The sequence below is a fragment of the Plectropomus leopardus genome, chromosome 14 (assembly GCF_026936395.1).
Source record: "Plectropomus leopardus strain MGB_pleo_1.0 chromosome 14, ASM2693639v1, whole genome shotgun sequence".
Classification (NCBI taxonomy): Eukaryota; Metazoa; Chordata; class Actinopteri; order Perciformes; family Serranidae; genus Plectropomus; species Plectropomus leopardus.
The window spans coordinates 6,329,948-6,355,443 of record NC_142189.1 but is presented as its reverse complement, the minus strand read 5'-3'; the positions used below and the strand labels follow the sequence as shown (position 1 = coordinate 6,355,443).

The window sequence follows — 25,496 nt, the reverse complement described above, 5'->3', positions numbered from 1 at the left end:
TGTTATCATGTAGCTGGTTATATCTAAACAATGTTTTGTTTATACATTTGTAAGGAGGCTGCAGCGCTGAGAGTTCAGCTGTGTGTACACTTGGCAAAGGATCATTAATTTATCATGGTCAGCCATGTTTTTTTTTTGGTTTGCGTTTGCGGTCGTGCAGCTGGAACTCTTCTAGGTCAAGGTTGGAAATTTGAAGCTCCGCTTTGATGCTTTTGATGTTTTATGCACAACACTTGAATTACCTTTTTGCTGAAATGTGCTACATAAATGAACATGCCTTGCCTTTCGAAAGGTCGAGTCCTGTCAATCTTCAAGCTAAACTAACAAATAATTGCAACGGGGTCGTAAGCTCACCTGGTGGCGCGTGCGCCCCGTGAACACAGGCCGTGTCCTCGCCGCAGCAGCCACTGGTTCAACTCCAACCTGCGGCCCTTTGCTGCATGTCATCCCCTCGCTTTTCCCCTTTCATGCTTGTGCTGTCCTATAAATAAGAGATGCAAAAGCCAGAAAATATCTAAAAAAATAATAAATAAATACAATGAAGATCCCTAAAAAAAGATAAATTTGTGGATTAGTGTCAGTGTGCATGCATTACTTTTCATCAGTGCTGATTTCCAGTAACCTTGAACCGATATGTGGTGTACACACAGTGTGTACAAACTGTACTCTTCTCACACTGGACACACCCCAACTGAGGAGCGAAAAGAGCAAAAACAGCAGCACAGTCAGCACTTTGCATCAAAGAAAAAGCCAAAAAATAAACCCAAACTATGAGTTCACAGATCACCACTTTAAATGCCGGTGTGACGTCCACACAAGCTGGGAAAAAACATACAAATGAAAGACTAAAGAAACTGTGTTTCAGATTTAATTTAATAAAAGAAAACAAAAAGTATTTTAAGTTTCATTGTTTATTAAAAAACAAAATCTGAATTGAATAATCTTGCATAACACACATATGCATGTGAAGGACAGAAAAAAAAGCCAGTCACCCAACATATTTCCTAAAAAAAAAAAAGGAAAAAAAAGGAAAAAATAACAAATATCACTCTATAATTGTTCCCTCTTGGTTTCTCCTCTGCAAGCATGAAACTCGAGTGCAACAACAGAAGAGTAATCAGTGCAGCTCGTCCTCCGTCAGTCTGCGTTATCTCAGATATGAGAAGCCACAGAGCTTGGATTCATACAATATTTCATACAAGACCATGGTCATTTTTTAAGCTTGATTTCCTTTTTGGTTTGTTTATAATTTGATTAAAACAGTTGAGCAAATAATGCTGGAGAACTTGGAGATTATGTTTTCCAAAAATGTGCACAAATTCAAGTATCAAATCATCATCGGGATCGAGGGTTTTCACCTCAAAATACGCGCAGAATTTCTGTCATTCCTGTGTAAGAACCCCGTTAACATTTACTGTCACATTTCAAAAAGTACAAAGTTTCTCATCTGCATATCTTTGAAAAAAAAAGTGTATAGTCGAAATAATCATAGTGTCTGATGTAGCATAGTTCCAGACAGCACCAGGCGAGCGTCGTGAGGGCAGCTAGAGCCTAAAGGTTCAGAGTTTGTGACCAGATGATCACAGGTTACAATCCCTGGACAGGTTGAAAAACAAAAATGAAATCTCAGTCATGGTAAGAGAATGAAAAGCATATTTCTGTCCCACAATAACAACAACTACTACTACTGAAATGCCCTTGAGCAAGGCACTGAACCTCCGACAGAACCGCTCAGTGACAAACAGCACGTGACTGACATGGCAGGCGAGTCTCAGGTGTGAGTGAATGTGAGCTTTCCTCCCTCTGCAGGCCGTGACTTTAGATGTGACTTAAAAATCAAAGGGAGAGTTCAGATTTTTTGAAGTGGGGTTGCATGACGTGCTGATCCACAGTCAGTGTGTTACATACGGTCGATGGCGGTCGACACACTTTGGGGGAGCGGGCTGGAGTCCGACGTGGAAGCTGAGCGATGTACTGCTGCAGACAGAAGTTTTAATCATCTAAAAAAAAAAGTATCGCCTTGAAGAATCGTGCTTTACCTTCATGTCAGACAGCGATTTCCACCATGAAAATTGGGTTGTTATATCCACTAAATATACCAATAAATTTCAATGACTTTGAGGCAAATTTTGAAGATGTTATATTCTCTGAAATACTACTGATACTTGTTGTCTTTTTAAAAAAATGTTTTTGGCCATTTTTAAAGAAGATTCTGGCATTTTTTCCCTTTATTTATTTATTTTTAAAGAAAAAAATGGCAATTTATTTTCTTTAAAAATGTAAAGTCTGAAATGCATTTTATTTTTTAAAAAAAGTGGCCATGTTTCATCTGCTGATTTTTAAAGAAAAAAAATCATAAACATTTTTGGGAGGCTTTCTTTTTTAAGTTGGCCTTTTTCCCCCCTTTAAAATGTTTGATTTGATTTTTGTTTTTGTTTTGTTGGGTTTTTTTTAAATTGGTGATTTTTTTATACATGCCTTCCAAAGCACGTTATATTAAGCAATTAAATCATTCATCATCAACTGAAAATGAAAAAAACAGAAATTATTGTTGGATTTTCAAATATGGTCCTTGACAACAATTCCATGACTTTTCCAAAACTTTCACGTCATGTTACCCGCTGCATGTAATCCACTGACTATGAAAAAAAAATCTCTGACAACCCTGAAAAAAACTGAACTCCTCCTTTAAGGGCAGGAAAACAAGTGAGTGCAATAATTATACTCATATATTTTAACTCTAGAGACATTAAATTTTCTTTTTCATGTGAGAAAGATTCAAAAAGTGTAAATCTTCCAGGGCATGAGTCGCTCCAGCTTCAGAGCTTTGAATTTTTTTTTGTGTCTCAAGTGGGAAAACGAAATCATTCTGAACAGCGGTGAGGAAAGCACATCTGGTGACTGACAGCTCGTACACAATCAAACACATTTACCAATCTATTATCAATATCATCAGAGTGTCTGTTAGTTAGATGAAGGCTTTTCAACGTTGGGTTTAGTTTGCAAAGGGCTCAGATGTCGTAAAAATGAAAATGTTTGATCAAAGTCTGAAGGGAGATCTGATGAAACTGACTCCCTTCGCTCAACAGCTACCGCCAAGGTGTCCCTGAGCAAGGCACCTACTGTGGAGGACTGGTTGTATTGGGAAGCTCCCAGTTATGAATGTGTGTGGATGCGAAGCAGGGACGCTGCTGAGAAGCCTCCCTGGATAAATTAAATATTCCCACTAACTTCTCCTAGTTTGGATCGAGCCTGAGACTGGTGAGAAGATGATCCCAAGTCGAGCGAGAAATGTCACTTCTTGGTTTAAAACTAAAAATAAAATATATAAGAGGAGTGGGGAATACCCTCCCTTGGCGCCGGAAAGAAAGGCAGAACAAAAACAACTTGTGTCCCGTCATCATGAGTTCTTATGAGGGGACGTGGGGGCGGGAGGGGCCCCTGCATCGCCCTTTTGTTCCCGCGGCTGTGAGGGGACCGCTCTCGTGTTGTTGGCCGGAGGGCTATGTGGGTGAGGGTTATCAGGGCAGCGTCCTGCTAAATGTAGAACTGGTGTAGCGCCAGCTTGTCCATGAAGGGCTGCACCAAGTTGTCTGTGGCGAAATAGAAGACCAGGCCGAAAAAAATGGAGATGGGCAGAGCGGGGAGTGCTTTCTTGAAGATGGCGAGGAGGAGCAGGGTCAGACACAAGCCCTGCGGGGGCAGAGACAAGACAAAATAAAACACGGAGGAAATAGCTCATCGAAACATTGTGTACCAAACAAAATCAGCCCAGAGAGGAAGGAACACTGCCTCTTATACAATCAAGTGGTTCTGGCAAAGTGGGGTTGGACACTGCGCTGAGAGACAGAGATGAGGTCTGCGGTGACTCGGGCCCGACACCAAAATAAGCAGCTGCGGTCACTCACAATGAGGATGGCTACGAAGCAGGCGAGCGTGGTGTTCCAGTCACCGCTGGCTGTGGCCGAGGCCTTTCCCACCAGCATGCTGTAGAAGATGAAGTCTCCCAGTCCCAGTTTGACGCCCCCTGAGAACACAGGAGGACACCACATTCAGGGCGGAGGCAATTCAAACGCTCCCGCCCACCCCCACAGAAATCCTCTCTCAACTGTAATTACTGTACAAACAAGAGCTCCGACCCCATATTTACCCGCTGTAAGTTTAAAGAGCGGGGCCCCCGAATAGTGCGGACACGAAACCTAGCAATTGCCATGAATAATCGCTTCCTAATTTGCTAAAAACAGTCTGCGGCCAAACATGCAAGTCACATTCGAATACGCACTAATTTCACAAAAAAGGGAACGCATAAAAACATTCCCAAAATGTTTTATGTGTTTGGAGAAAAGAGGGGACTGAAAGATGACTTTGAATTATAGAGCTCGGCTTCGTATTAAGCCTGGGTGGTAAATCTTAAACCATCAAAACGGAGCAAATGATACTGATAATAATGCACAATTTCTACTGTATAAAGAGACGTGTAGAGGGACAGACAGACAGACAGATGTATGCGAAAGAAACACGTTTTCATTTAGACAATAAAAACAAACTACAAACTTCAGATAAAAGCTGCTATAATTCACACATATACATCACTTGTGCACCACGGCTAAATAATTAACACTACTATATAAAAATCTCCCTCTAAGCAATTCATTTACTATCTCTACTTTACACTGCAAGACAAAATGAGGTTTTATCTAGGGTTCATACACATTTTTACCAAAAAAATTCCATGTCTCTTCAATGATTTTGTGGCAAATTGTGTCTCACAAAATACAAGGTTGAATAAGGGATACCAGGGGCCACTGTAACAATTTTAGGTTTTGACGTCACTACTTAAAAACCTCTTGAACTAACTGGATACAGTTTTCATGCAGGTAACTTGTATTTGTGTTCTACTTGTCAATAGTCATGTTTGTTTTTAAAAGTGATGTCAGAGTCATGATGTTGATTGAAACACTGGATGCCTGTAACATCCCATAGGCCTGATTTTATTTTTATTTTCACAAACCATTGATAATATAGTGAAGGAAAACTCACATGCTCATAGTTATGTATTTTTCCATTTTTTTAAGACTACTATGGGATCTACAGGAAGGACTATAACAGCTTTTGGAGTATGAGAAGCATTTTAATAAAAGTTATTAAACATCTAGAAATGCATACAAATATGTATCTACAGCTCTTCTGCACCACAGTTAGAGGGAATATGTCAGTTCTGTGTTCAGTGCTGCACCTTAAGTGGTGCAAAAAATCAATTAAGGCAGGTTTAAGAAATGCTGCAACTGAATACATTTCTATTAAGATATTTTACATGATTCCTTCATTAATCTACTTTAGATGAAACTGTATAAATATAACTCAAGTGAAACTAAATGGCTTATTTTACGATAAAAGCCATTGATCTGTGCTAAGCCTTCAGAAAAATAATAAAAGCTGATCATTATTCATCACTTTAATGAGTGGCTGTAAGAGAGACGTGACTGAACTTAAGCTTAATGAAAGACCCAACCAACTGATCAATAAATAATAAATAAACTGAGGCGATGAGATGCCTCTTCATCTGCCAGAACTTCAAAATATTTAAGCAGTTTTGTTTATGCAGACATTAAAGCTTCCCTGACAACAGTAACTTTAATGAGTTACTAAAATGAATCTTAAATACTCTAAATATCAGTTTCTGAGTACTCACTCTCCTCATCGTCGTCATCGACAGGAGGACGAGCAGACGGCATCTCCTGGATCTCCCGTCGGGTCGCCTCGGTGGACTGGAGCGGCCCCAGCTGGTGCTCCTGCTGGTTGACCCAGGAGGGGGTGAAGCCGCCGTCGTCCTGAGACAGAGTGGAGGGAGCCGGGGACGCCACAGCTGCAGACAGGCGATGCAAGTCAGACTAAACAACACTGACTGAAAGATTACAAACCCAGAACCAGATTAAAAACCCCTCAGTCACTTTGACCAAACGCTGACATCTGCTCACCTTCTGGAGCCTCTTGTTGGGGGGACGCCGCTTCTGTTGAGTTCCTTTTTGGCCTGTCAGTGTCGGCCATGTTGACCAGCCACACCATCGTAGCTTTGGAAGAAGTCAAAATATTGAAGGTGTCAGTGTTTGTGTTACAAGCAGGAAAAAAACAGAAAACTGATAGCCAAATTTTCAGATAAAAAGTCAATGAAATCAATTTTTAAGTCAATTTAATCTATAAAACCCATTGTCAAAAATCACAATTAGACTCAAAGGGCTTTACAGCATTAAGTGTCCGTGTCTCCACTGAAATTTAAATGCCACTTCAACTCCTTTCAGTGCCTCCGATTCTGCTGCCACTTCAACTTATTCAAACTTTTTCAGTTCAAACAAATGACACAGCCTACATGTCTTAATACAGCTGATTATTTGAGGCTTTTGCTGTGTATTTTTATGCACTGAACTGCTTTCAGTTGAAATACTGTAAAAAACTGAAGTGGCAGTTTCATGGAAGCACCAAAAATTATGGACAGGCAGTTAAAGGGATGAAAAAAGTTTATATTTTAGTAAATCTGTGAGCACTGAAAGGAGTTAAAGTGTCAATATAAGTGAAAGTACTGAAAGAGGATTAAGTGTCAGTTGAGGTGTTCGTGCTCATGGGTCGAGGAGTCACTAATGTCCTTTTTACACACAAATTAGCACATGTATAAGGTTTGCTCAGATGCTGGAAACCCTTTTAAAAAGTGATAGACTGCCAGATCTGCAGGTGCACTTCTGTTTTTTTCTCTGGTACGTTATGTCCAACGTCACAGACAGCCTAAAACCAGGTAAGTAAACACATAAAAGCAGCTTTTTGATATGTCTTACTTATTTAGTTTCAGTTTCTCTAAGTTTTAAAACAATACTGAGTGCTGCTTGGAGGGAGATGAATGTTATTTTGTGGCTGCATGTCATTGCATCAAGCCAGCAAAGGGGCAAAAATTAGCACATTGTCTGCCAGGGCGTGGTATCTTTATCACTGCAGATCGGAGCTGGATAAATACCTGTGACTACTGCAGAGACATTTGTCCTGGATTTGAGGGATTTAAAGAGTCAGCTGATTTCTAACCAGACGCTGTGAAAGCACTTTTTTAGCACAGAAAGTTAAAGTGGCAGTTTAATGAAAAGCTCTGAACTGCTAAATTGCTGACAGTAGTTGAAACTGTGTTTGATCTGCAAGTGCTGAACGGAACTGAAGTGTCATTTGAAGTCAAAACGCTGACAGAGATTGAAGTTATTTTAAGTGAAAATGCTATAAGAAGTGGAGATGTCAGTGCAAAGGAGAGCTGTTTAGTGCTGAAAGATGTTGAAGTGGTAGTTTAATGGGAAAACTGTTTAAGCTTTTGTATGTTTACTTAAAAAGTGTTGTTTTATTGGCGCACTTCTGGTCTACTTCAATCAATATATCTCTAATCAGTGTCTGTCTTACAGGAGTAAATGAGAGCGGGAAAGATGGGCTCGTTCCTCTCCTGAGCCGTCTCCACCAGGATCCTCAGGGGCCCTTTGGGACAGAGCACCGCTAACAGATCTGTGAAAGAAGAAAGAGGCCAGACAAGTGACGTTAGCCACCAAACAGAAAGCTCTGTGAGAGGAAAACAAAAACAGCACCCTGACATGACATCTGTGATAACAAGAGGCAGAGATTTCACTGAAAAAGAGAGACGCTCTGCAGGTTTAGTCACTCTGTATAATACAGAATAATAACAGTATATAACAGCATAAATACCAGTCCCAAATGTCGTCTTTGTCCTTTAAAGGTTTTACTCAAACATACAATAATATAACTGTATTGTATTTCTAAGCATAAATCTGTCCGTGAATCAGCGCGATCTCATTTCTATTTCCACTGAACTCCAGTTACCAGTTAAATATTTCGTCTTGGAAAAGGAACAAAAACATGTCACTGCCTCAAACTAGAAACTCTTGGTAATGAAACATAATTTGAATATGCTGGAAAAACTTTGTCCCTGATGGCCTGTGTGCGCTGGCTTTCGGACAAAACAAGCTGTTGATTGGGCTGCATTCACACACCATGGCAGCATCTGAACCCCTGTAAACTTAACATCTTTCATATTGATGAGTTAAGTAATTTTCGGCAAGTATATTAAATTATTTACTATTCCTCAGCAGACAAACATCTACCCATCTTTGTGACTGATACATAATATACAGTATCTGAACCCATTTCTGATGTGTCAAGAGAAAATTCAAAAATAATCTACAATTTTTGTCCCCAGTGTTTTGACAATTTGAGCAACCACCTCAAAAAGACAAACCCGAACACGAATGAATCTGGAAAATTCACTCTGGACACGATCAAGAACTGACACAATGTATGTCCAAGAGAGGAGGGACCTGAGATCCTGAGTCAGTTATTACCTTTTGTACTGCATATTTTGTTTTATCTATATATATTAAAAGAAAAATTCCCTTTTGGCAGGTTCTTCTTTTAAGTTTTGGTCCGCCAATATATGTATGTAGACCCGTAGAGACCTCTAACCATCTTTACCTATCACCAAGAAATCAGCTTATAGAAAATAAACTGCTATTTTTTGGGTACGTTGGCAGTCTTTAGTTACATTTTTTTCTGCCCCAGACTTTCTTTTCTCACAGATTTGTCTTTCACGCCTCATTTCCTAAAAGTGTTCATGTTTCAGGTCACATCTTTCCTTTTCGCACACCAATTATGCCATTAATCAACACTTGTTTCATACACACAGCTGGAAGAAAAAGAATTCCTCACAATAATAATGAGTGTTATTTAGTATGTTAGTAAATTTAGCACTGGTTTCCAAATCCATTTTCTCCCCAAAGCTAGATTACACATTTTAAATTTTCCCAGAAGAACTAAAAGAAACCAGATGACTGATCATTGGTGCACAAAGAGAGGATTTACCGTAGACAGATATAACGGCTAATATGAGCCAGGCGGTCCACTCTGGCAGGTACTTGATGAAAACCAGGGCCATGAGGGCGCTGATCATGATGAGGTAGGCCTGCTGGAGCCGCAGCGGTCCTTTCCAGTGAATACACATCATGCCCACCACTCCGAAATTCCAGATTATGATCGCCAGCGTGAAGTAGTCCATGGCCACGTTGTAGGTCTTGAAAACCTCCCTGTTAGACGGAGCAGAGACACGACAGAAAGACTTCATCTGTCATCGTAAAGACGTAGACATCTTGACATTTATGAGGATGTGAGAGAACCTGGAAATGAGTTAAATGCTGAGGGCTCACTTGAGGTAGATGTAGGAGAAGAAGAACAGCAGGAGGAGGGAGGAGAGGAAGAGCCAGCCTTGGATCACCTGTGAAGACAAAAATCAGTTTTTGGGATTTTATGTTTCAACACATTGGTGCTTGCAAGTACATGTTGCAAGTACATCCCTACATGTCTGGGGTTTGAGGTTTAAATCATTAAATATCAGAGTAAAACTTATTTCAACACCTACACTCATCTAATAGAGGCTTTTTATTTTTATTTATTATTATGGCCCGAGCACCGGCCGGTGCCGACAGCCCGCTCCAGCACGGACATGTCTGACAGCCCGCTCCAGCGCAGACATGTCCCACAGTCCACTCCAGTGCGGACATCTCCAACAGCCTGCTCCAGCACACGGACATTTCCGGCAGCCCCCTACAGCGTGGAAATGTGCAACAGCCCGTTCCTAGGTGGACATGTCCAACAGTTCACTCTAGCGCGTGGACATGTCCGACAGTCCGCTCCAGCATGGACATGTCCAACAGCCCACTCCAACTGGAGCAGTTTTACAGACTGTCTCGCTCCTGCAGGGTTTTCCAACAAAACACCTGTCATTGCGCGCGAATAGTATGCACAGAGGTGGCTATTAATAGCGCCCAATACCACTGATTCAAGTGCCGAACAATCATGTAAATAGTGAAAGACTTTGACTCTAACAACTGAGTGTTTGACAGCCACAGCATTTTATTATTGCGGATTATCTGATGATCCGACAGCAGCCAGTAAGACAGACAAACAGAGCGCATCTTTGGACTGAGCTGAACTACAGTGTGTGTAATGTGACAGGCTTTACCTTGTAGCAGCGGTACTTGTATAACAGCACCAGCACCAAAGTCATAACGATAATCACAGTGATCATGATGGTGGCGTTCAGGATGGAGTTGAGAGCTCTCTGTCCGACTGTGTCTGTGTCTTCAGGAAACGGAGTGTAGATCCTGGAAGTGACGTTACAAAGACAAATCTCAGTCTAACAGCAAAGAATAGAATACATAATCAATACAATAAAGAAAATACTGTAGTTTTAATTACATCTCTATGCTTTTTTCGGGAGGTTTAGCCCTTTCCAAAACATTGGAAGAAGTTGACAAGCAACTGGCCATAAGTTTGCAAGAAATTTGTAAATTTTTTTAAGAAAATTACCTCAAAATAAGAGAGAGAAAAAAGAAAACGACCTTGAGAAAGTGCTAAAAAATGTCCTTTTTTCTTTTTTTTTTAAACATAATTTTAAATACAGAAATAATGAAATTATACATATAGTTTTTTGGAAATTTCCCCCAAAATTTTTGATAGTATCTAATAATTCCCCTACACTAACCCTAATCTATTTTTAGATAATTTCTTGATCATTTTTAACTTTTTTTTTGCAGATTGCCTTGCATTTTTGGCCACGTTGCTCATTATTTAAAAAAATTATTGCTTGAGACATATTTTGATAAGAAAGCTTTTCCTTTTAATTACTGATTTGTGATATATAAATTGTGTGTTTCATTTCCTTTTGTTCTGTTTTACCCCAGTGCACACTTTTATCCTAGATCTTAACATTGTTTTATTTACTAGAACTGTATATTTCTTTTTTTTTTTTTTTACGCAATTTGTGAAGCACTTTGTAACTGTTTCGAAAAGTGCTATACAAGTAAAGTTATTATTACTATTTTTTTTATCATTATTATTATGTTTTTATCCTGTGTTTTTGAAAGAAATCAAACCAATTCTCTCAGGTGTCAGAGGTTTAAATGCTAGTAAAACGCATCTGAATGCAACACAAGAAAACTGATGTTGATCCACATGTTAAAGCTTTTAACTACTCTGGATATAAGCTTGAGATATTAATGTTATGTTTAAGCGCCTTGAGCCAGATTCAGACTCTGCTGTGATGATCTTACGCAATTACAGTGCTGTGTAGGTATTCAAACTATGTAGGTGTGATATATATTACTTTAACGCCGCCTAGTGGCGCTGCAGTCAAATTGCAATTCATTCAAACACCAGACTAACTGAGCTTCGGATCGTGCTATGACACTCACAATCTCTGCCCGTCATTCTGCGTGTAGAAGCTGACGGACTTTATGGTCGCCACGACAACCACCATGCAGAGAGTCACAGGAACGAACAGCATGATGACGTTCTTGGCCCCGTATTTCAAGGTAAGCTCTTCGTCCTCGTCCTCCTCAGTCTCCACCACACGTGGAGGCCGGGCAGCGGGGGGCTGTCCGTTCTGCTCTGGTCCACTGCCATTGCCGCCGCCGCCTCCTCCTCCTCCTCCATCACCTCCTCCACCTCCAGCTCCTGAGCCTCCTCTGGACCGTGCCCTGGTCACCGGAGCCTCCTGTGGCTGCTGGGGGGGTTCAGAGGCCACGTTGGTCTCCTGTTGGTCCTGAATGGGAGAAGAATGGGGAATTTGTGATGCTTGAGTTGGGATTAAATAGCATAGCAAAGAAAAGTGCAACACATGCAGATAGTAATGATAAATAACAACTTTATTCATATAGCACCACAAAAAACTTTGCAAAGTACTTCGACAAACAAAGCAAAGCATAAATGGGACACAGACGGCGATACAACAACAGAAAGCCAAACAGTCTTACCGAACACAAGCAAATGAAACTAGAGTAGAGTTAAAACCAGAGGACAAATAATGCAAGTGTCAAAATAAAATACGATATTAAAGCAATAAAACCACAAATAAAAGGACATTTATATATAAAAAAAAACATAAATTAAGAAGGTAAAAGAAATAAAAATTCTAAAATAAGATAAAATGGCAGAATGAGTGCAGAAAACACAACTTTTCAGAGTCTACAAGAATATCTCTGTTGATGAAATACTCCATCTAGGTGTGGTCTAATACACCCACATCAAGAGATAAATTATATTCATTATGGGATATCCTGAGGGGGATATGATCTGCAACATGCAGTACAATACAGTGTACAAAGCAACTGTGACGCTGGTTTAATCGTGTTGTCACTCCCACTTTCTCTCCATGTTTCCTGGCACTCCCCAATGAGAACTATCTCATAAAAGAAACATCTGATAGGAGAGTACCGAATAGTTCCCCGCTTCATTCATTACTTTGACATTTGAATTCCAAATCAAAATTTAAATGCTGCGCAGCATTTTATTTTTCATGTCTCCTGATTCTGTTTAGACCCAGTATTTCTGCACAGATGCAGAGAAAGATTAGGCGACACTAATATAATTAGTATTAACTTGTTTGTTAAATTGGATTCCAGTGGTGGCTCCTTAGGTCCGTTTCCGACTCGTGTGATCCAAACATTTCCTGTAACTGTTGTGAAGTCCAGAAGTCCATCTTTATTGATCGATAGATGCAATAATTTCAGAAATTCACAACTTGTATTTGTTGAACAGAATACTCTGCTTCACTCTCTGTTTGTTTGAGTCGTTTGGCCACATCCTGGCCGCAGCGGCCGCGGGTTCGATTCCAGCCTCAGCCCTTTGCTGCACGTCATCCCCTCTCTCTCCCCCTTTTATGCCTGAGCTGTCCTGTCTGAATAAAGGCAAAAAAGCCCAAAAATAATCTTAAAAAAACCCCAACATTTTTACGGCAAGGCAGGCTTGCACTGGTATTAATCCGGTGGACTAGCAACAATCTAACAGCCCCATAAATGACATTTTTTGACGTAAAAGTTGATTTAGTGAAAAAAAGGAATAAACTCACTTGTAACTCATTTAATCTGATCTTTTTTAATTTTGGGGGAGGGTGATGATGTCATAAAATATGACGACAGACATTTGAGAAAAAAAAATGGTAAATCCCTAATGCCACTACAATAATCCCTTTTTTGTGGTTGAGGGCATTTAATACTTTTACATGAAGTAGGTCTGGGAAATATAAAGATATTGAATTGTAATATTGTGTATTTTTTTTATTATGTATTATATATTTTATGATTTTTTTGACTTCTGTAAAGTGTCATTGAGTTTCGTGAAAACCATCTATAAATAAAAGGTATTATTATTATTATTATTGTATCGAGATATGAGTCCATATATCTTCGTGGTCATTGGATATTGTTGTATGGTGGTATGGAATAAATGTTGTTTTTTTCATTATTTCTGAGGTTGCATTACAGGTGATGTACCTTTTTCAACTTATTAGACAGTTCTGCTTGTTTTGATACTCACCTTTACCAACTTAGTCATTATATTATCTACATTACTCATGATTATTGATCAAAAATGAAAATGTGTTCATATATTTTTCAAAGTACAAACAGTCATTCCTACAATATTGTCACATTAAAGAGGAAATTTGGTTAGATAATGTAATATTTGATTTTGTCTCCTAGTTCTCGCATTAATGAAGTGCTTTTGTGGAGAGTTTAAAAATATCGAGATATGTATCATATATCGAGATATAGCCTAAAAATATCTCAGTATAACGTTCAGCTCATGTTGCCCAGCTCGAATATGAGGATAACAGTAAACTGTTGGTGAGATGAGAAATGACGTGCACAAAAGGTCCCTGGCCAGGAACCAGTTTCACCGATATTTCAAAATTGTGAGCTGTGACTTGCAACACAATCCACTTCTTGTTTCTCTTATTTAGACAAGTTTCCCAACTCAAAACAAAAGCTATACTTAATTTAGAAATCAGCAACCCTTTGTGAAACATGACGCTGCCACAGTTTGTAAACTGCGTGTGAGCAGCAGTGCTTGCGGTGCTTGCTTTGTGAAAATAGTCAGACTTAAAGCAAACATTTTGGTTTACAGTTGGTCCCTTAAATCTTTATTTCTATCTTGTCTATAAAAGTCTGACCCCAGAATTCGCTTGATAAATAAATCTGTCTTCATCTACAGCTCTGAGTCAACAAGACTGTCTTTTTATCAGATAAAAACACTCTTAAATTAAGCTTTTCGTGTGTTTTTATTGGCAAAGATGCCCAGATCTTGCAAAAACACCACAGCATAGTGTTATCAGGCCATCCATGTTTCCTTTTCAGACCTTAACTGGAACATTTACACCCACTCCACCAGTTCCTCCAAAGATAACACCGCGCTCCCTCTCGCTCCGCGGTGGATCCGTCCCATCAGGACTAAATTAAAAGGCAAATAAACGAGACTGTGAGAACCAAAACTGCCGGGCTGCCAGGCGAGTCAAGACATGCGGCGGCCCAGACATGAAGCAATCTCACCAGGTACACAGAAATGAAGACAGGAAGCATCTCTGGAGACTGAACAGGGGACGCGGCCTCAGCGCCCAAACTGTACAAAATGACCTCACTGTGCGGTGCACCACATTGTGTCTCAGTCCTGGGAATAAGGCCAACGCCGGGCCCAAGGACACGAGACAAACAGGCCACTCTGCTGTTAGCCTGTTACACTGCGGGGCTGGAAGACTCCAATGCAGCGACGCTCAACTCGCTTTGCTTCAGGCCTTCTCTTAAAAAATGCCAGGGGCCAGGGGCCAGGGGCCAGGGGCCAGGGGCCAGGGGCCCCGAACATCAGGTCGTTTTCGAGAATTTTATGACATTTCTAGAATTTTATGGAATTTCGAGGATTTCATAAAGTTTCTCTGGTTTAAAGATGTTTCAAGGATTTTATGACATTTCTCAGATTTAAAGACTTTTCTCAGATTTTATGATGTTTCTCGCATTTTATGGCATTTCTAAGATTTTAGGAGGCTTCTACGATTTTATTTTGATTCCAGGATTTTAGGACATTTCTATGACTTTGGAATGTTTCTATGATTTTAGGAAATTTCTAGAATTTTATGGCATTTCTATGTTTTTATAACATTTCTCAAATGTTACCACACTATGGAATTTCGAGGATTTCATAACGTCTCTCTGGTTTAAAGATGTTTCAAGGATTTTATGACATTTCTCAGATTTAATGATGTTTCTAGCATTTTATGGCATTTCTAAGATTTTAGGACAATTCGAAGATTTTAGGAGGCTTCTATGATTTTATTTTGATTCCAGGATTTTAGGACATTTCTGTGACTTCAGAATGTTTCCATGATTTTAGGATGTTTCTATGATTTTAGGAAATTTCTAGAATTTTATGGCATTTCTAGGTTTTTATAACGTTTCTCAAATGTTACCACACTATGGAATTTCGAGGATTTCATGACGTCTCTCTTGTTTTAAGACGTTTCTAGGACTTTGTGACATTTCTAAGATTTTAGGACATTTCTCGGATTTAAAGACATTTCTAATATTTAAGGACATTTCTCAAATTTTCTGATGTTTCTAGCATTTTCTGACATTTTTAGGGTTTTAGGATGTTTCGATGACTTTAAAATGTTTCCATGATTTTAGGATGTTTCTATGATTTTTGGAAATTTCTAGGATTTTAGGATGTTTCCATGTTTTTCTGACATTTCTAGGATGTGAGGCAAGGCCATTTTGATTTGTATATCACATTTCACACGCAGGTAAACTCAGTGTTCTTCACATAAAACAAAGAAAACATTAAACAGTGACATAAAAAGCACAATTAAAACAACCATTCAGCAAACCATATAACGCACATACACATACACAGAGTGTAACTGGCCATCACAAATGGCATTGTGATGTTTTTAGGCTTTCAGGACATTATAGGGGCCTCGCCAGCACCTCTGTCAGGGGTGCAGGGGATCCTCCACTGGCTGTTTTGATACTGTTATGTACTCCAGGGCCTTAGTTATATTAAAAGTACAAAAAAGAAATCCCAGTGTGAATCATATATTTTTATTATGAATGTGAACTGGGTGAGGGGCCACCCGGCACACTATCAGAGGCCAGATTTGACCTGGGGGCCGTAAGTTGAGTATCACCACTCTCGTGGTATATCACAACGTATGTTGGACACTTCCAGCACACTAACCTTGGCCTGACTGAGATGTCTGACCTTATTAAAGACCTGGCTGACATTATTCTGACCATAATATGCCGTTAAAGACAAAAATGAAATGTTTTGTAGCCTGCTAAGGCAGAAAAATGCTGCTGTAATGTACGTGCACGGCTGTTATGGGGTAAACAAGGCTTATGGCTGCAAAGGTGACTGTGACAGCAAAAGGGAACTTTGACTTCTTAACTAGGCCACACCTTTATTTACAGTAATGCAGACAGCCAAGCAGCAAGCTGGCATTTAGATATGCCAGAGGCAAACGTCTTTCCTTATCACAACATTAATCCTTTACAACCTGGATCAACATTAGTTTTCTTGTGCTGCGCTGAGAAGCCTTTTCACAAGCTGTTTGACCATTTGAAGTCTGAGGAATTTAAATCAATTTCTTTCTAAAACATGAAGAAAAAAGGCAATCGCCAATTTGACGAGAAATGTCTCACACTTTGCAAAAAAAAAAATAGTAAAAAGGGACAAGAAAATGACCTTAAAAATTATTTTAAAAAAGAGGGGGAGATTATTGGAAAATTGTCCAAAATATAGCAAAAAATGTCCAAAAAATAAATTTATAATTTCAAAATTTATATTTAAAATTAAGTTACAGAAACAAACGATTTTAAAAAACAGCCCTCATGAGGGATCATTTTCTTGCTTGTTTTTCTGTTTTTATTTTCATTTCTTTTTCTTGTAATTTTTTTGCTAATTTTGGGCCATGTCTTTTGCTTGTTGCCTTCTCCCCATGTTTTTTTAAAAGAAATCAGACAAACTTGCTCAGCTTCCAAAGGGTTAATAATCATCATTTATTGTATGAAAGGCCGGATGTGGCCGCGGTTATAAAACTTCTCCACAGTGTGAGGCGTCACAGCCAGACTCAGAAACAGACGAGTCTTTTATCACTGACTCAACACGGTAACCACAATTTTCACAACTACAACAGTGAGGTAATCATTAGCCAACACATTAACACGGACAGATATACAGATATACTGCGAGAGCAACTAGAACACATTCTTTTATACTCACCATATTGTTTTCAATATCGCCTGCATTGTTCGCCATGGTTGGCTCGGCAGACACTTGTCCTCACATGCAACCCAAATTCTTTTGCCCTGATGGAAGAGAGCAGGGGACGATGATCAGCTTGTATCACACGAAACAAGCAAAATTAAAGGTAAATCACTGAATCAAATTTAGGGTGTCACATGTTGTGCAGATTGTAAAGGCAAATTTGCAGTTTGAAAATGACTTGACAGTGAAAACACAGAGAGAGCATCTTATTCTGGAGCTTTTCTGATGTGAAAAGTGTTCCTGTTGTTGCAAGAAATCACACTGACATTAGATACGAAAAAGAGCAGAGGTATCTAAAACATAAAACGTATCTTACATGGATACCTAAAAACCAGAATGTACATCCACGAGCTGTAGTTATTCCTAATGTCCACACTGCCTGTGAAGTGATTCATTTTAAGTGGAGGTCCACAGGTATGAGATAAGACCGATAAAACTGTAAAAACATCATATTTTTGTCTGTTTTCAAAAAAAGCCTCAGGCAGCTGTTACTGTTAAAGCTTGAACACCCCAAACAGCCAGGGTCTGTTATTCCACATGCCAAATGTCTCTTTTCATGGTGTCTTACCTACCGTATATTACCATTGTTCAGACTGATGGGATACTTTTCTTGGGACAATTTAGTAGTTAGCATTCGGGTTTTGTAGGTTGTAAATTTTACTGTATAATACATGCACTTTCTTTTTCATGTTAGAAAACAAATTAGAAATTTCTCTAAAAATAGGGAAAACATTAAAATTTTAATTGGAGAATTTATATTTAAAATGATGTTACAGAAAAAAAATTACAAAAATCTGCCCTTATGAGGGGCCATTTTTTTCCTTTTTTAAAACTTTTTTTTGCAAATTTTTGGGCCATGTCTTGTTAAGTTGCTCATTACCTTCTCCCCGTGTTTTTAAAAGATATCAAACAACTTTGCTCAGTTTTCAAAGCATTAATAATCATCATTTATTGTATGAAAGGCCAGATGAGACCAGGGTTATAAGTCTTCTGCACAGTTAGTGAGTGAAGCAAATGTTGCAGCCACTTGCATACTTTACCAGCATTTGGCCAGTGACTGGTGCTAATTTCCAAACCTAAGGATAAGGAATGATTAAATTGACCAGTAACACTTTCGATGCACATATGGAGTCAAAATATACATAAAATATAGACCTGAAAATGTCAAATGCTGTTTTTTAATAAATATGCAAGCAACTATGCTGGTGCCTTAACCCTTTGAAACCTGGACAAACTGGCTTAATTACTTTCATAGACACGAGAAAAGGGCAAAGAGCAACTTAAGAATAAATGACCCAAAAAGCAGAAAGAAATTAGTAAGAAGTACATGAAAATTACCTGAAAACTAGCTTAAAATTTAATAAATAATACTGATTTTTTAAGAAATTTCATTTATTTATCTATCTATCTATTTATACACACACACACACACACACACACACACACACACACACATATATATATATAATTTTCATTTAACCTTTATTTAACTAGGAATTATCTATTTTCCAAGGGAGTCCTGGTCAAGACAGCAGAATAAAAACACAACAATAAAATAATTAAGAAAAATTGTAATTACATTTTTAAATATCACTGGACATTTTTGCTTTTTTTTTTCGAAATCTACAATATGTGTTTGCAATTTCTGGGACATTGCTTGCCAAGTTGCTCTTTGCCTTTTTTCACATGTTTATGACAGAAATCAAACCAATTTACTCAGGTATCAAAATATCATAGAGAGACATCTACATGCAGCACAAGAAAAGTGATGTCGATCCAGGTTTCAGAAATTTAAAGATGTACCATTAGGCATCATCACATTAGGATAAAAATGATCAATTTCGTTAAAAAAGTAAGATTTGAACCATTAACTGTTAGCTGCAGTGGAGACGAAACGTTCACGTTACTGATTAAACGCCGGTGAATAATAATTAATCTCTTTCTGATGAACTGGTGACGTTAAAATCAGACTTTTTGCTGACGTTACTTGGTCTCTATCACAAAGGTGTTGTTTGGCAACATTAAAAATCTCGCTGTCTTCATTTCTCACAGAGTTATTTCTTTATTAGCGAGCAGCTAAATCGGCTAGGTGGCCAATAATGCCATAACGGCAGAGCAGGCAGCGGCCGCGCTGCGAGGCTAAAACGCTACAAAACTTACACAGCTTCAACAAAACACAGGCCCTGAAAAGCGAGTGTGAAATCATTTAACTCACCTACTGTGGACGATAGCTAATTTCCTTGATTTTGTGTTCTGGTGTGTTCTCAAGCAGGTTTAAAACCCGGGCGCTTTCTCCTCTTTGTTGTTCCTGTCTTCACACAGAACTTCCGGCCGCTGCTGTAAACTACTTCCTGCTCCCACTTTTTTTTTTAATTTATTTATTTTTTTTAAATAAAACAGAAGAGCATAATACAGATTCAGTATACAGGGATTAGTGTATTATACAAAAAGAGCAAAAAACAACAAAAAAAACAGAAATAAATAAATAAATTATTGAATACACTCTACATGTGCAGTATGCACATTTCAGCTTTTTCATTAAAAACTAAATAAAATATATTTCATAATATAAAAATAATGTAAAATAAATTCAATCGCATGATAAATAAAAACCATGTAGGGAAAAGACAAAAAAAACATAACAAAAACAAAATATTGAATATATTAAACACATGGATTATCTACATTACATATTTTCATTATAAAAGTTGCATAAAATACATTTAAAACACAAAAATCATAATTCAAAATAATGAAAAATAAATTTAATTACACAATAAATAAATAAACTAACAAAAAATCTTCAGGGTCTGTTTAACAGATGGAGAAAAAAAATCTTAAAACAAATAGTCTTTTAGTTTTTGTTAATTTTCAAATTTTGAGTATAACAGCAATCAAGTATGTTTTGAATTCAATATCTTTGAAAATATATAGGGAATATAATCTTTTTTTTTTTTTAGCCAAATCTATTTAAGTATATCATATTTTCCTAAAGTTAATTTTTATATTTCGGTAGGAAACACGTATTTCCTGGGCGTTCCTGCTCTCCTCACTCAGGGAGCATTCAGGATCAAAACGTTGCTTAATATTTGTTTATTATTTTTATTGCGCTTTAGTAATATTGGTAATTTAGATAAAACTCACACGTATGCGTGTGATTCTGTCGACTGGTTTGAGTTTTTTAACCATCAGCGGACTAAAATCGGCGATGATAAAACCAGAACTATTAGAAACTACAACTCCCGATGCTTCGATTGTAGTTCGCAGATGTTCTTCCGGTGTCACGGGTCAACTCATCCGAGGAGAAGCAAAGATCCGAGAAAATCGACGAACACCGAAAGAAAAACTATTGAAATCATGGTAAGTGCGCCGTGATATCATATTAATTGAATATTTTCATGTGAATTCACGAAGATCCGTCGTAGTCAAAGCAGCGTGTCGGTTTTATTTGAGCAGATCAGCAGTTTAACGAGGCTAAAAGCTCCGTGCTAACGTTAGCATGAATGTGGGGGACGTTTGTCAGTTGAGCAGCTGCACTGACCCACAAACACACATTTACTGCTAACCCGTAGCTCTGTGTATATTTGGTAGTAATTTGACGAAATTAATACTTTCTTATTGCTTAAAGTCAATGTTAGCCAACATATAATTACATAAAGATTCAGCTGCTGCCTCCCGTGTGCGTCTTTTTGCTCGGTATTTCATTTTAAAGTCAGTTTTTAATTTTACCGAGAAATATAAAGTTTTTTTTTTTAATGCTGCAGACATTTTTAGGGACTTTTCCTTATTTTTAAGAGGGGATGAGGTGGTGCAAAGTGGAGGAGGATTGGGGGGGGGTTTCTGTTTTTTGTTTTGTCTTAAGGGAGGAACATTCAACTTTAAATTGTCGTGTCGTATATTTTAATACCATCTTAACCCCAAACCCGAAACTGGGTTTGAAAAGCATGTTTTCTTTAACCCTTTGAAACTTGTCTCGACACCGGTTTTCTTGTGCTGCTTTCAGACGCCTTTCATAAAACAACTTAACCCTTTACAGCCTGAGCAAACTGGTTTGCTCTGAAAGACAATGAAAATGTTGGCAAGAAGTGACCCATAATTTAAAAAAAAAAAGAAGAAAAAGAAAAATAGAAGAAAATTACCATATATATATATTAGGAAATGTATAACATACCCCCCCCCTTTTTTTTTAACTAAAACTTTCTAAAAAAAAAAAAAAGGGGGGGGGGGGTTATTTTCAGGTACTACTTTACTTTACTTTACTTTCAACTAATTTCCTTATAATTTTTGGGTCAGGTCTTGTTAAGTTGTTAATTGCCTCATCCACATGTTTTTGAATCATGCCATTAATCATAGCCAGAAACCGTTAAATATGGTTATTTATGGTGTGGGGAGGATCATCTATTTTCTCCTGAGTCATTTTGGGAGGCTCATTAAAAATATTTGTGGCTCCAGGGAGTATCATGATATATATATAATAAAAAAGTCACACCCCAGCTACCCTCCTACTCTGATAAATTAAGTACATGTCTGTACAAACAGAAGGAGAAGGAGATATCACTACAAAATACAACTAATTGTGACTTATTAGCTATGTAACTGCTAATATTCCTCTGTAAGACCATAAACAACATTGCTCAAGCAATGTCTTTCAAATTCGATAAATGGTCGCAAAGTAAACATATTTGCACATCTTTGAATCTATTTTTCATTATTTGACTCCATGATAAATTGGCTGTCACACCCGAAAGCAAGACAATGAAATTAAGACTAAAATCATATTCTAACTGCACGTATTTTATTTTGTTTTTCAGTCCCACACCATCCTGCTGGTGCAGCCCACCAAGAGGCCAGAGGGCAGGACGTACGCGGATTATGAATCTGTCAACGAGTGTATGGAAGGTGGGCTGATGGGGCTTTAGAGCCCTTTAACTTTTGCCGAGTGTCCCTCCACAGTCTGGTTGCCATATGGGAAATGTTGCATTGTATTTTTCTGAGCACCACGGAGACCCAACATTTGCACGTTTCGTACACGTCATTTAAACGAGTGTAAAGTGATGCAGGTCCGCTGAGCTGCAGCCCGCTGTTTTAGAACAACTACAAAAACAGGTGTTTAGTGAGAACACAGCAACATTTCCGTTTGTAATTTTGCACTAAATTGTGTGTTTTTGTACCTAAACATACCTGCAGGTGAACATTTGTGCCGGTGAAACATAAAGTTTCAACATATTCGCAGTTACATAATAACGTACAGATGTTACAAATCCGTGGTTTGCAAAAACTTACAATGTTGCTATTTATTCGAAAATCAGCTGAAAAGCACATTTAAGATTTTACTTTGATTAAGATATAGAAATGAAAGTATGTAGATATATCTACATTTGTCGGGTATTTAATTGACAACATACAGTGCAGTGAAACAAATTCCTTAAATCAGCAGCAGGGATCAAAACAGTGTGTGATCAACAGGAAAATGTTTTGTGTTTTCTCATGATGTAACTTCTGTCTCCAGGCGTGTGTAAGATGTACGAGGAGCATCTAAAGAGAATGAACCCCAACAGTCCGTCAATAACGTACGACATCAGTCAGCTGTTCGATTTCATCGACGACCTGGCTGACCTCAGCTGTTTGGTGTAAGTTTGACAAAATCATGATGTTGATGTTGTGTTTTTGTTTTGTTTTTTTAAATATTGTCTCTGGGATTTTTCCAGTATTTTGAGGGCAGTCATGAAGGCGGTCACATTTCAAGATATTGAGCACAAAATATTAACTGTATTTACTGTACTGCAGTATGAAAGTTAAAAAAACTCATCACAAAAGTCAAAACCTGCTCAGCAGAAGAAGAATTACGTCTCACGTACACTTCCGTTATTTGTAAAAATATTTGGTCTCCTGCTTATTTTGTTCAAATTTCTAATGTATTAGGATAAACTCACTGAGTGCAGCCGGGATTTAAACCCACAGCGCTGCAGACATCCTGTCAGAGCAGATGAAACCTCTCTGTGCCTGAAGCCTATTCATTTAGGACAGTCATTTTTAAATAATAACTTAATTTTAGTGATTCAATTAGGAGGTTCAAGCCCCTGTGTATTCAAGCAGCCGCTCTGCTGAAGTGCCCTTGAGCACAGCCATGGTGCTTTTCTCTCTCCTGGTAGCTGAACTTGACTTGAATAAATACTTCAGTCCCTAAATGACCATTTGTGTGTCAGTAATTTATCTTCAAAGAAAATAACGACGTCTCATTTATCCAGTCGTGTTTCTCACTGGGAACTTAGCTAAAAGTGTTCTCTCTCTAAAGCCAGATTTCATGAACAGAAACGCTCATTTTTCCTCTCTGAACACGGGAGCTGCTGCTCGCTGCCTCGGTCAGTTAGTGTCTCTGTCTTATTGTGTGACTTCGGTCTTTAAAACGGTTAGTTCAGATTCACCAAGAACACAAACTAAGGCCACGTTTAAACAAGAACTGCCGTACGAAAAATGAAAGTCTTTCCTTTGCGTTTTTTTTTTTTTTTTTAAATCCACGTTCATATGCTAACATTGTGAAAACGATCAACAACCGAAAACGCTGTAGTAATTATGCCAGGCCAGTAGTTTTCGGTGTGACTTTGTAATGACACGTGACAACGACCACACGGCTGCGCAGAAAGGCGTTCTTCTACAGAGAGGTGAGTATAAACAGCAAGAAGGCGATGGCGAACGCACACACGAGAAGCGACAGCATTAATAAACTCCGTAGAGTCAGCGGCACAAACACAGCTCATTAGTCCGCCATTGTTATTGTAGTCCTCCGACTCGCACATGGCTGTTTGTCTGACACGTCACGCACAAGCGGCTGTGATGTCACCGCTGTCGCAGCATCCGCACATGAAGGCGTGGTGTTTTTAAAACAGCACTCATTCTGGAAGCAGGTTTCAAACGTTTGTGTTTTCAGGCACCAAAAACGCTGTTGTCGTGAGAACGAAAGACCAAACCGCAACAAAAGTTTAATGTCTCATGCCAGAACCGTTGCCGTGTAAACGCCCCTGACTAACTGATGGTAGACCTGCAGCTCCCGTTTCCGGCGAGCTAAAAGCACTGTTTTTGTCCGTGGAGTCTGGCTTTGTCGAGAGCAGAGAGAAGTTTAACTTTTGGTTCAGTTCCCGTCAGGAAGGGCTGCCTGTTTGGGAAATTCTGAGCAAGTACTGCAGTAATGTTAAGTATTCTGGTGGACGACACAGATGTTTTAAAATAGTTTCACTGTTGTTTTTTGGGATTCTTTGTTCATCGAGGAGGCGCGCAAGAAAAACAAAGTTTCTTCACAAATTCCAAAGTATTACTTTAAACAAAGAAATCAAGACGGACGGTGTCTGAGTCGATTGTTTTTTTGTCACATTGTGCATGCCAGAGTGAGAATCAGGGCAGACGAGCCTTGAAGAAATTAGAAACTGAATCTCGTTTTTGGTGTCCTCAGGTATCGCGCCGACACACAGACGTACCAGCCGTACAACAAGGACTGGATCAAAGAGAAGATCTACGTGCTGCTCCGCCGTCAGGCCCAGCAGGCCCAGAAGTGAAGCCTCTGAGGGCCGAGGCTCAGTGTTATTTTTACTTTCTGTAACTTGTGTTCAATCATTTTGACAACACTTTTTAATTTTTTTTTGTCATGAAGGGGAGGTGTATTTTGTATTTTAATGTTTGCTTTGTTAATAAAGATTTCATTTAAATAAACGCTCCTGAATCGGGTATTTCTTACTGTGTCTCATTTGTCCTTTTCCGTTCGTTTCCTTTTCTTTCTGTCCTGTGTTTATTGTCCTTTCTTTTATTAACTTGCCCCTCATTTTAAAATTTTCCTGTTGGCCTTCTTTTTGTTAGTTTTGTTTTTCTTTTACTGTCTTATGTCTCGTTTTTTCCAGATTTTACAAGTTTTCGTGAGTTGGCCTTGCAGTCTTGTTTAAGGTAATTTCCCTTTTTTTTTTTTTTTTTAAACCAAAAAGCATCTTAAAATATTGATTTTATTTCTATTATTTCCTGGGGAATATATTTCTGAGTTCCTGCACCTATTCTGTCTTTTATTCCTGTCATTATTTTCCCCTTTTTCTGTCTTTTAGTCCTTCTTTCTTTGTCCTTTTATGAAACATTTTCCTTCCCATCTTTGGACAGTGTGTGCTGCTGACTGAAAAAGTGCCGCTGAGAATGTAAATTTGTTTTGCTGCCGTGCACATTTCCTCATTTTTCAGTCAATACAGCAGCAAACAAGCTTGTCTCGAATATTGATTTTTTTTTCTTTTAACTGTGCCTTGAAAGAATATCTACGATTTCCTGGACTTTCAAAACACGCC

At 38.5% G+C, this 25,496-nt stretch overlaps 2 protein-coding genes across 2 annotated transcripts; one reads left to right on the top strand and one right to left on the bottom strand.

Moving 5' to 3' along the window:
- Window positions 1-895: 895 nt before the first annotated feature.
- psen1 (presenilin 1) lies at window positions 896-19,534 on the bottom strand. Its single transcript, XM_042500617.2, has 11 exons — window positions 19,397-19,534; window positions 17,137-17,222; window positions 11,283-11,632; window positions 10,052-10,193; window positions 9,237-9,304; window positions 8,896-9,116; window positions 7,429-7,527; window positions 5,979-6,071; window positions 5,693-5,866; window positions 3,909-4,027; window positions 896-3,693 (listed from the first exon to the last, which is right to left on the bottom strand). Exons 2-11 carry the CDS (start codon window positions 17,170-17,172, stop codon window positions 3,538-3,540), a joined length of 1,458 nt encoding a protein of 485 aa, XP_042356551.1. The 5' UTR covers window positions 17,173-17,222; window positions 19,397-19,534; the 3' UTR covers window positions 896-3,537.
- An 855-nt stretch (window positions 19,535-20,389) lies between these two features.
- On the top strand, window positions 20,390-24,885 carry LOC121953484 (enhancer of rudimentary homolog). Its single transcript, XM_042500618.2, has 4 exons — window positions 20,390-20,541; window positions 21,993-22,080; window positions 22,691-22,811; window positions 24,629-24,885. Exons 1-4 carry the CDS (start codon window positions 20,449-20,451, stop codon window positions 24,729-24,731), a joined length of 405 nt encoding a protein of 134 aa, XP_042356552.2. The 5' UTR covers window positions 20,390-20,448; the 3' UTR covers window positions 24,732-24,885.
- The last annotated feature ends 611 nt before the right edge of the window (window positions 24,886-25,496 follow it).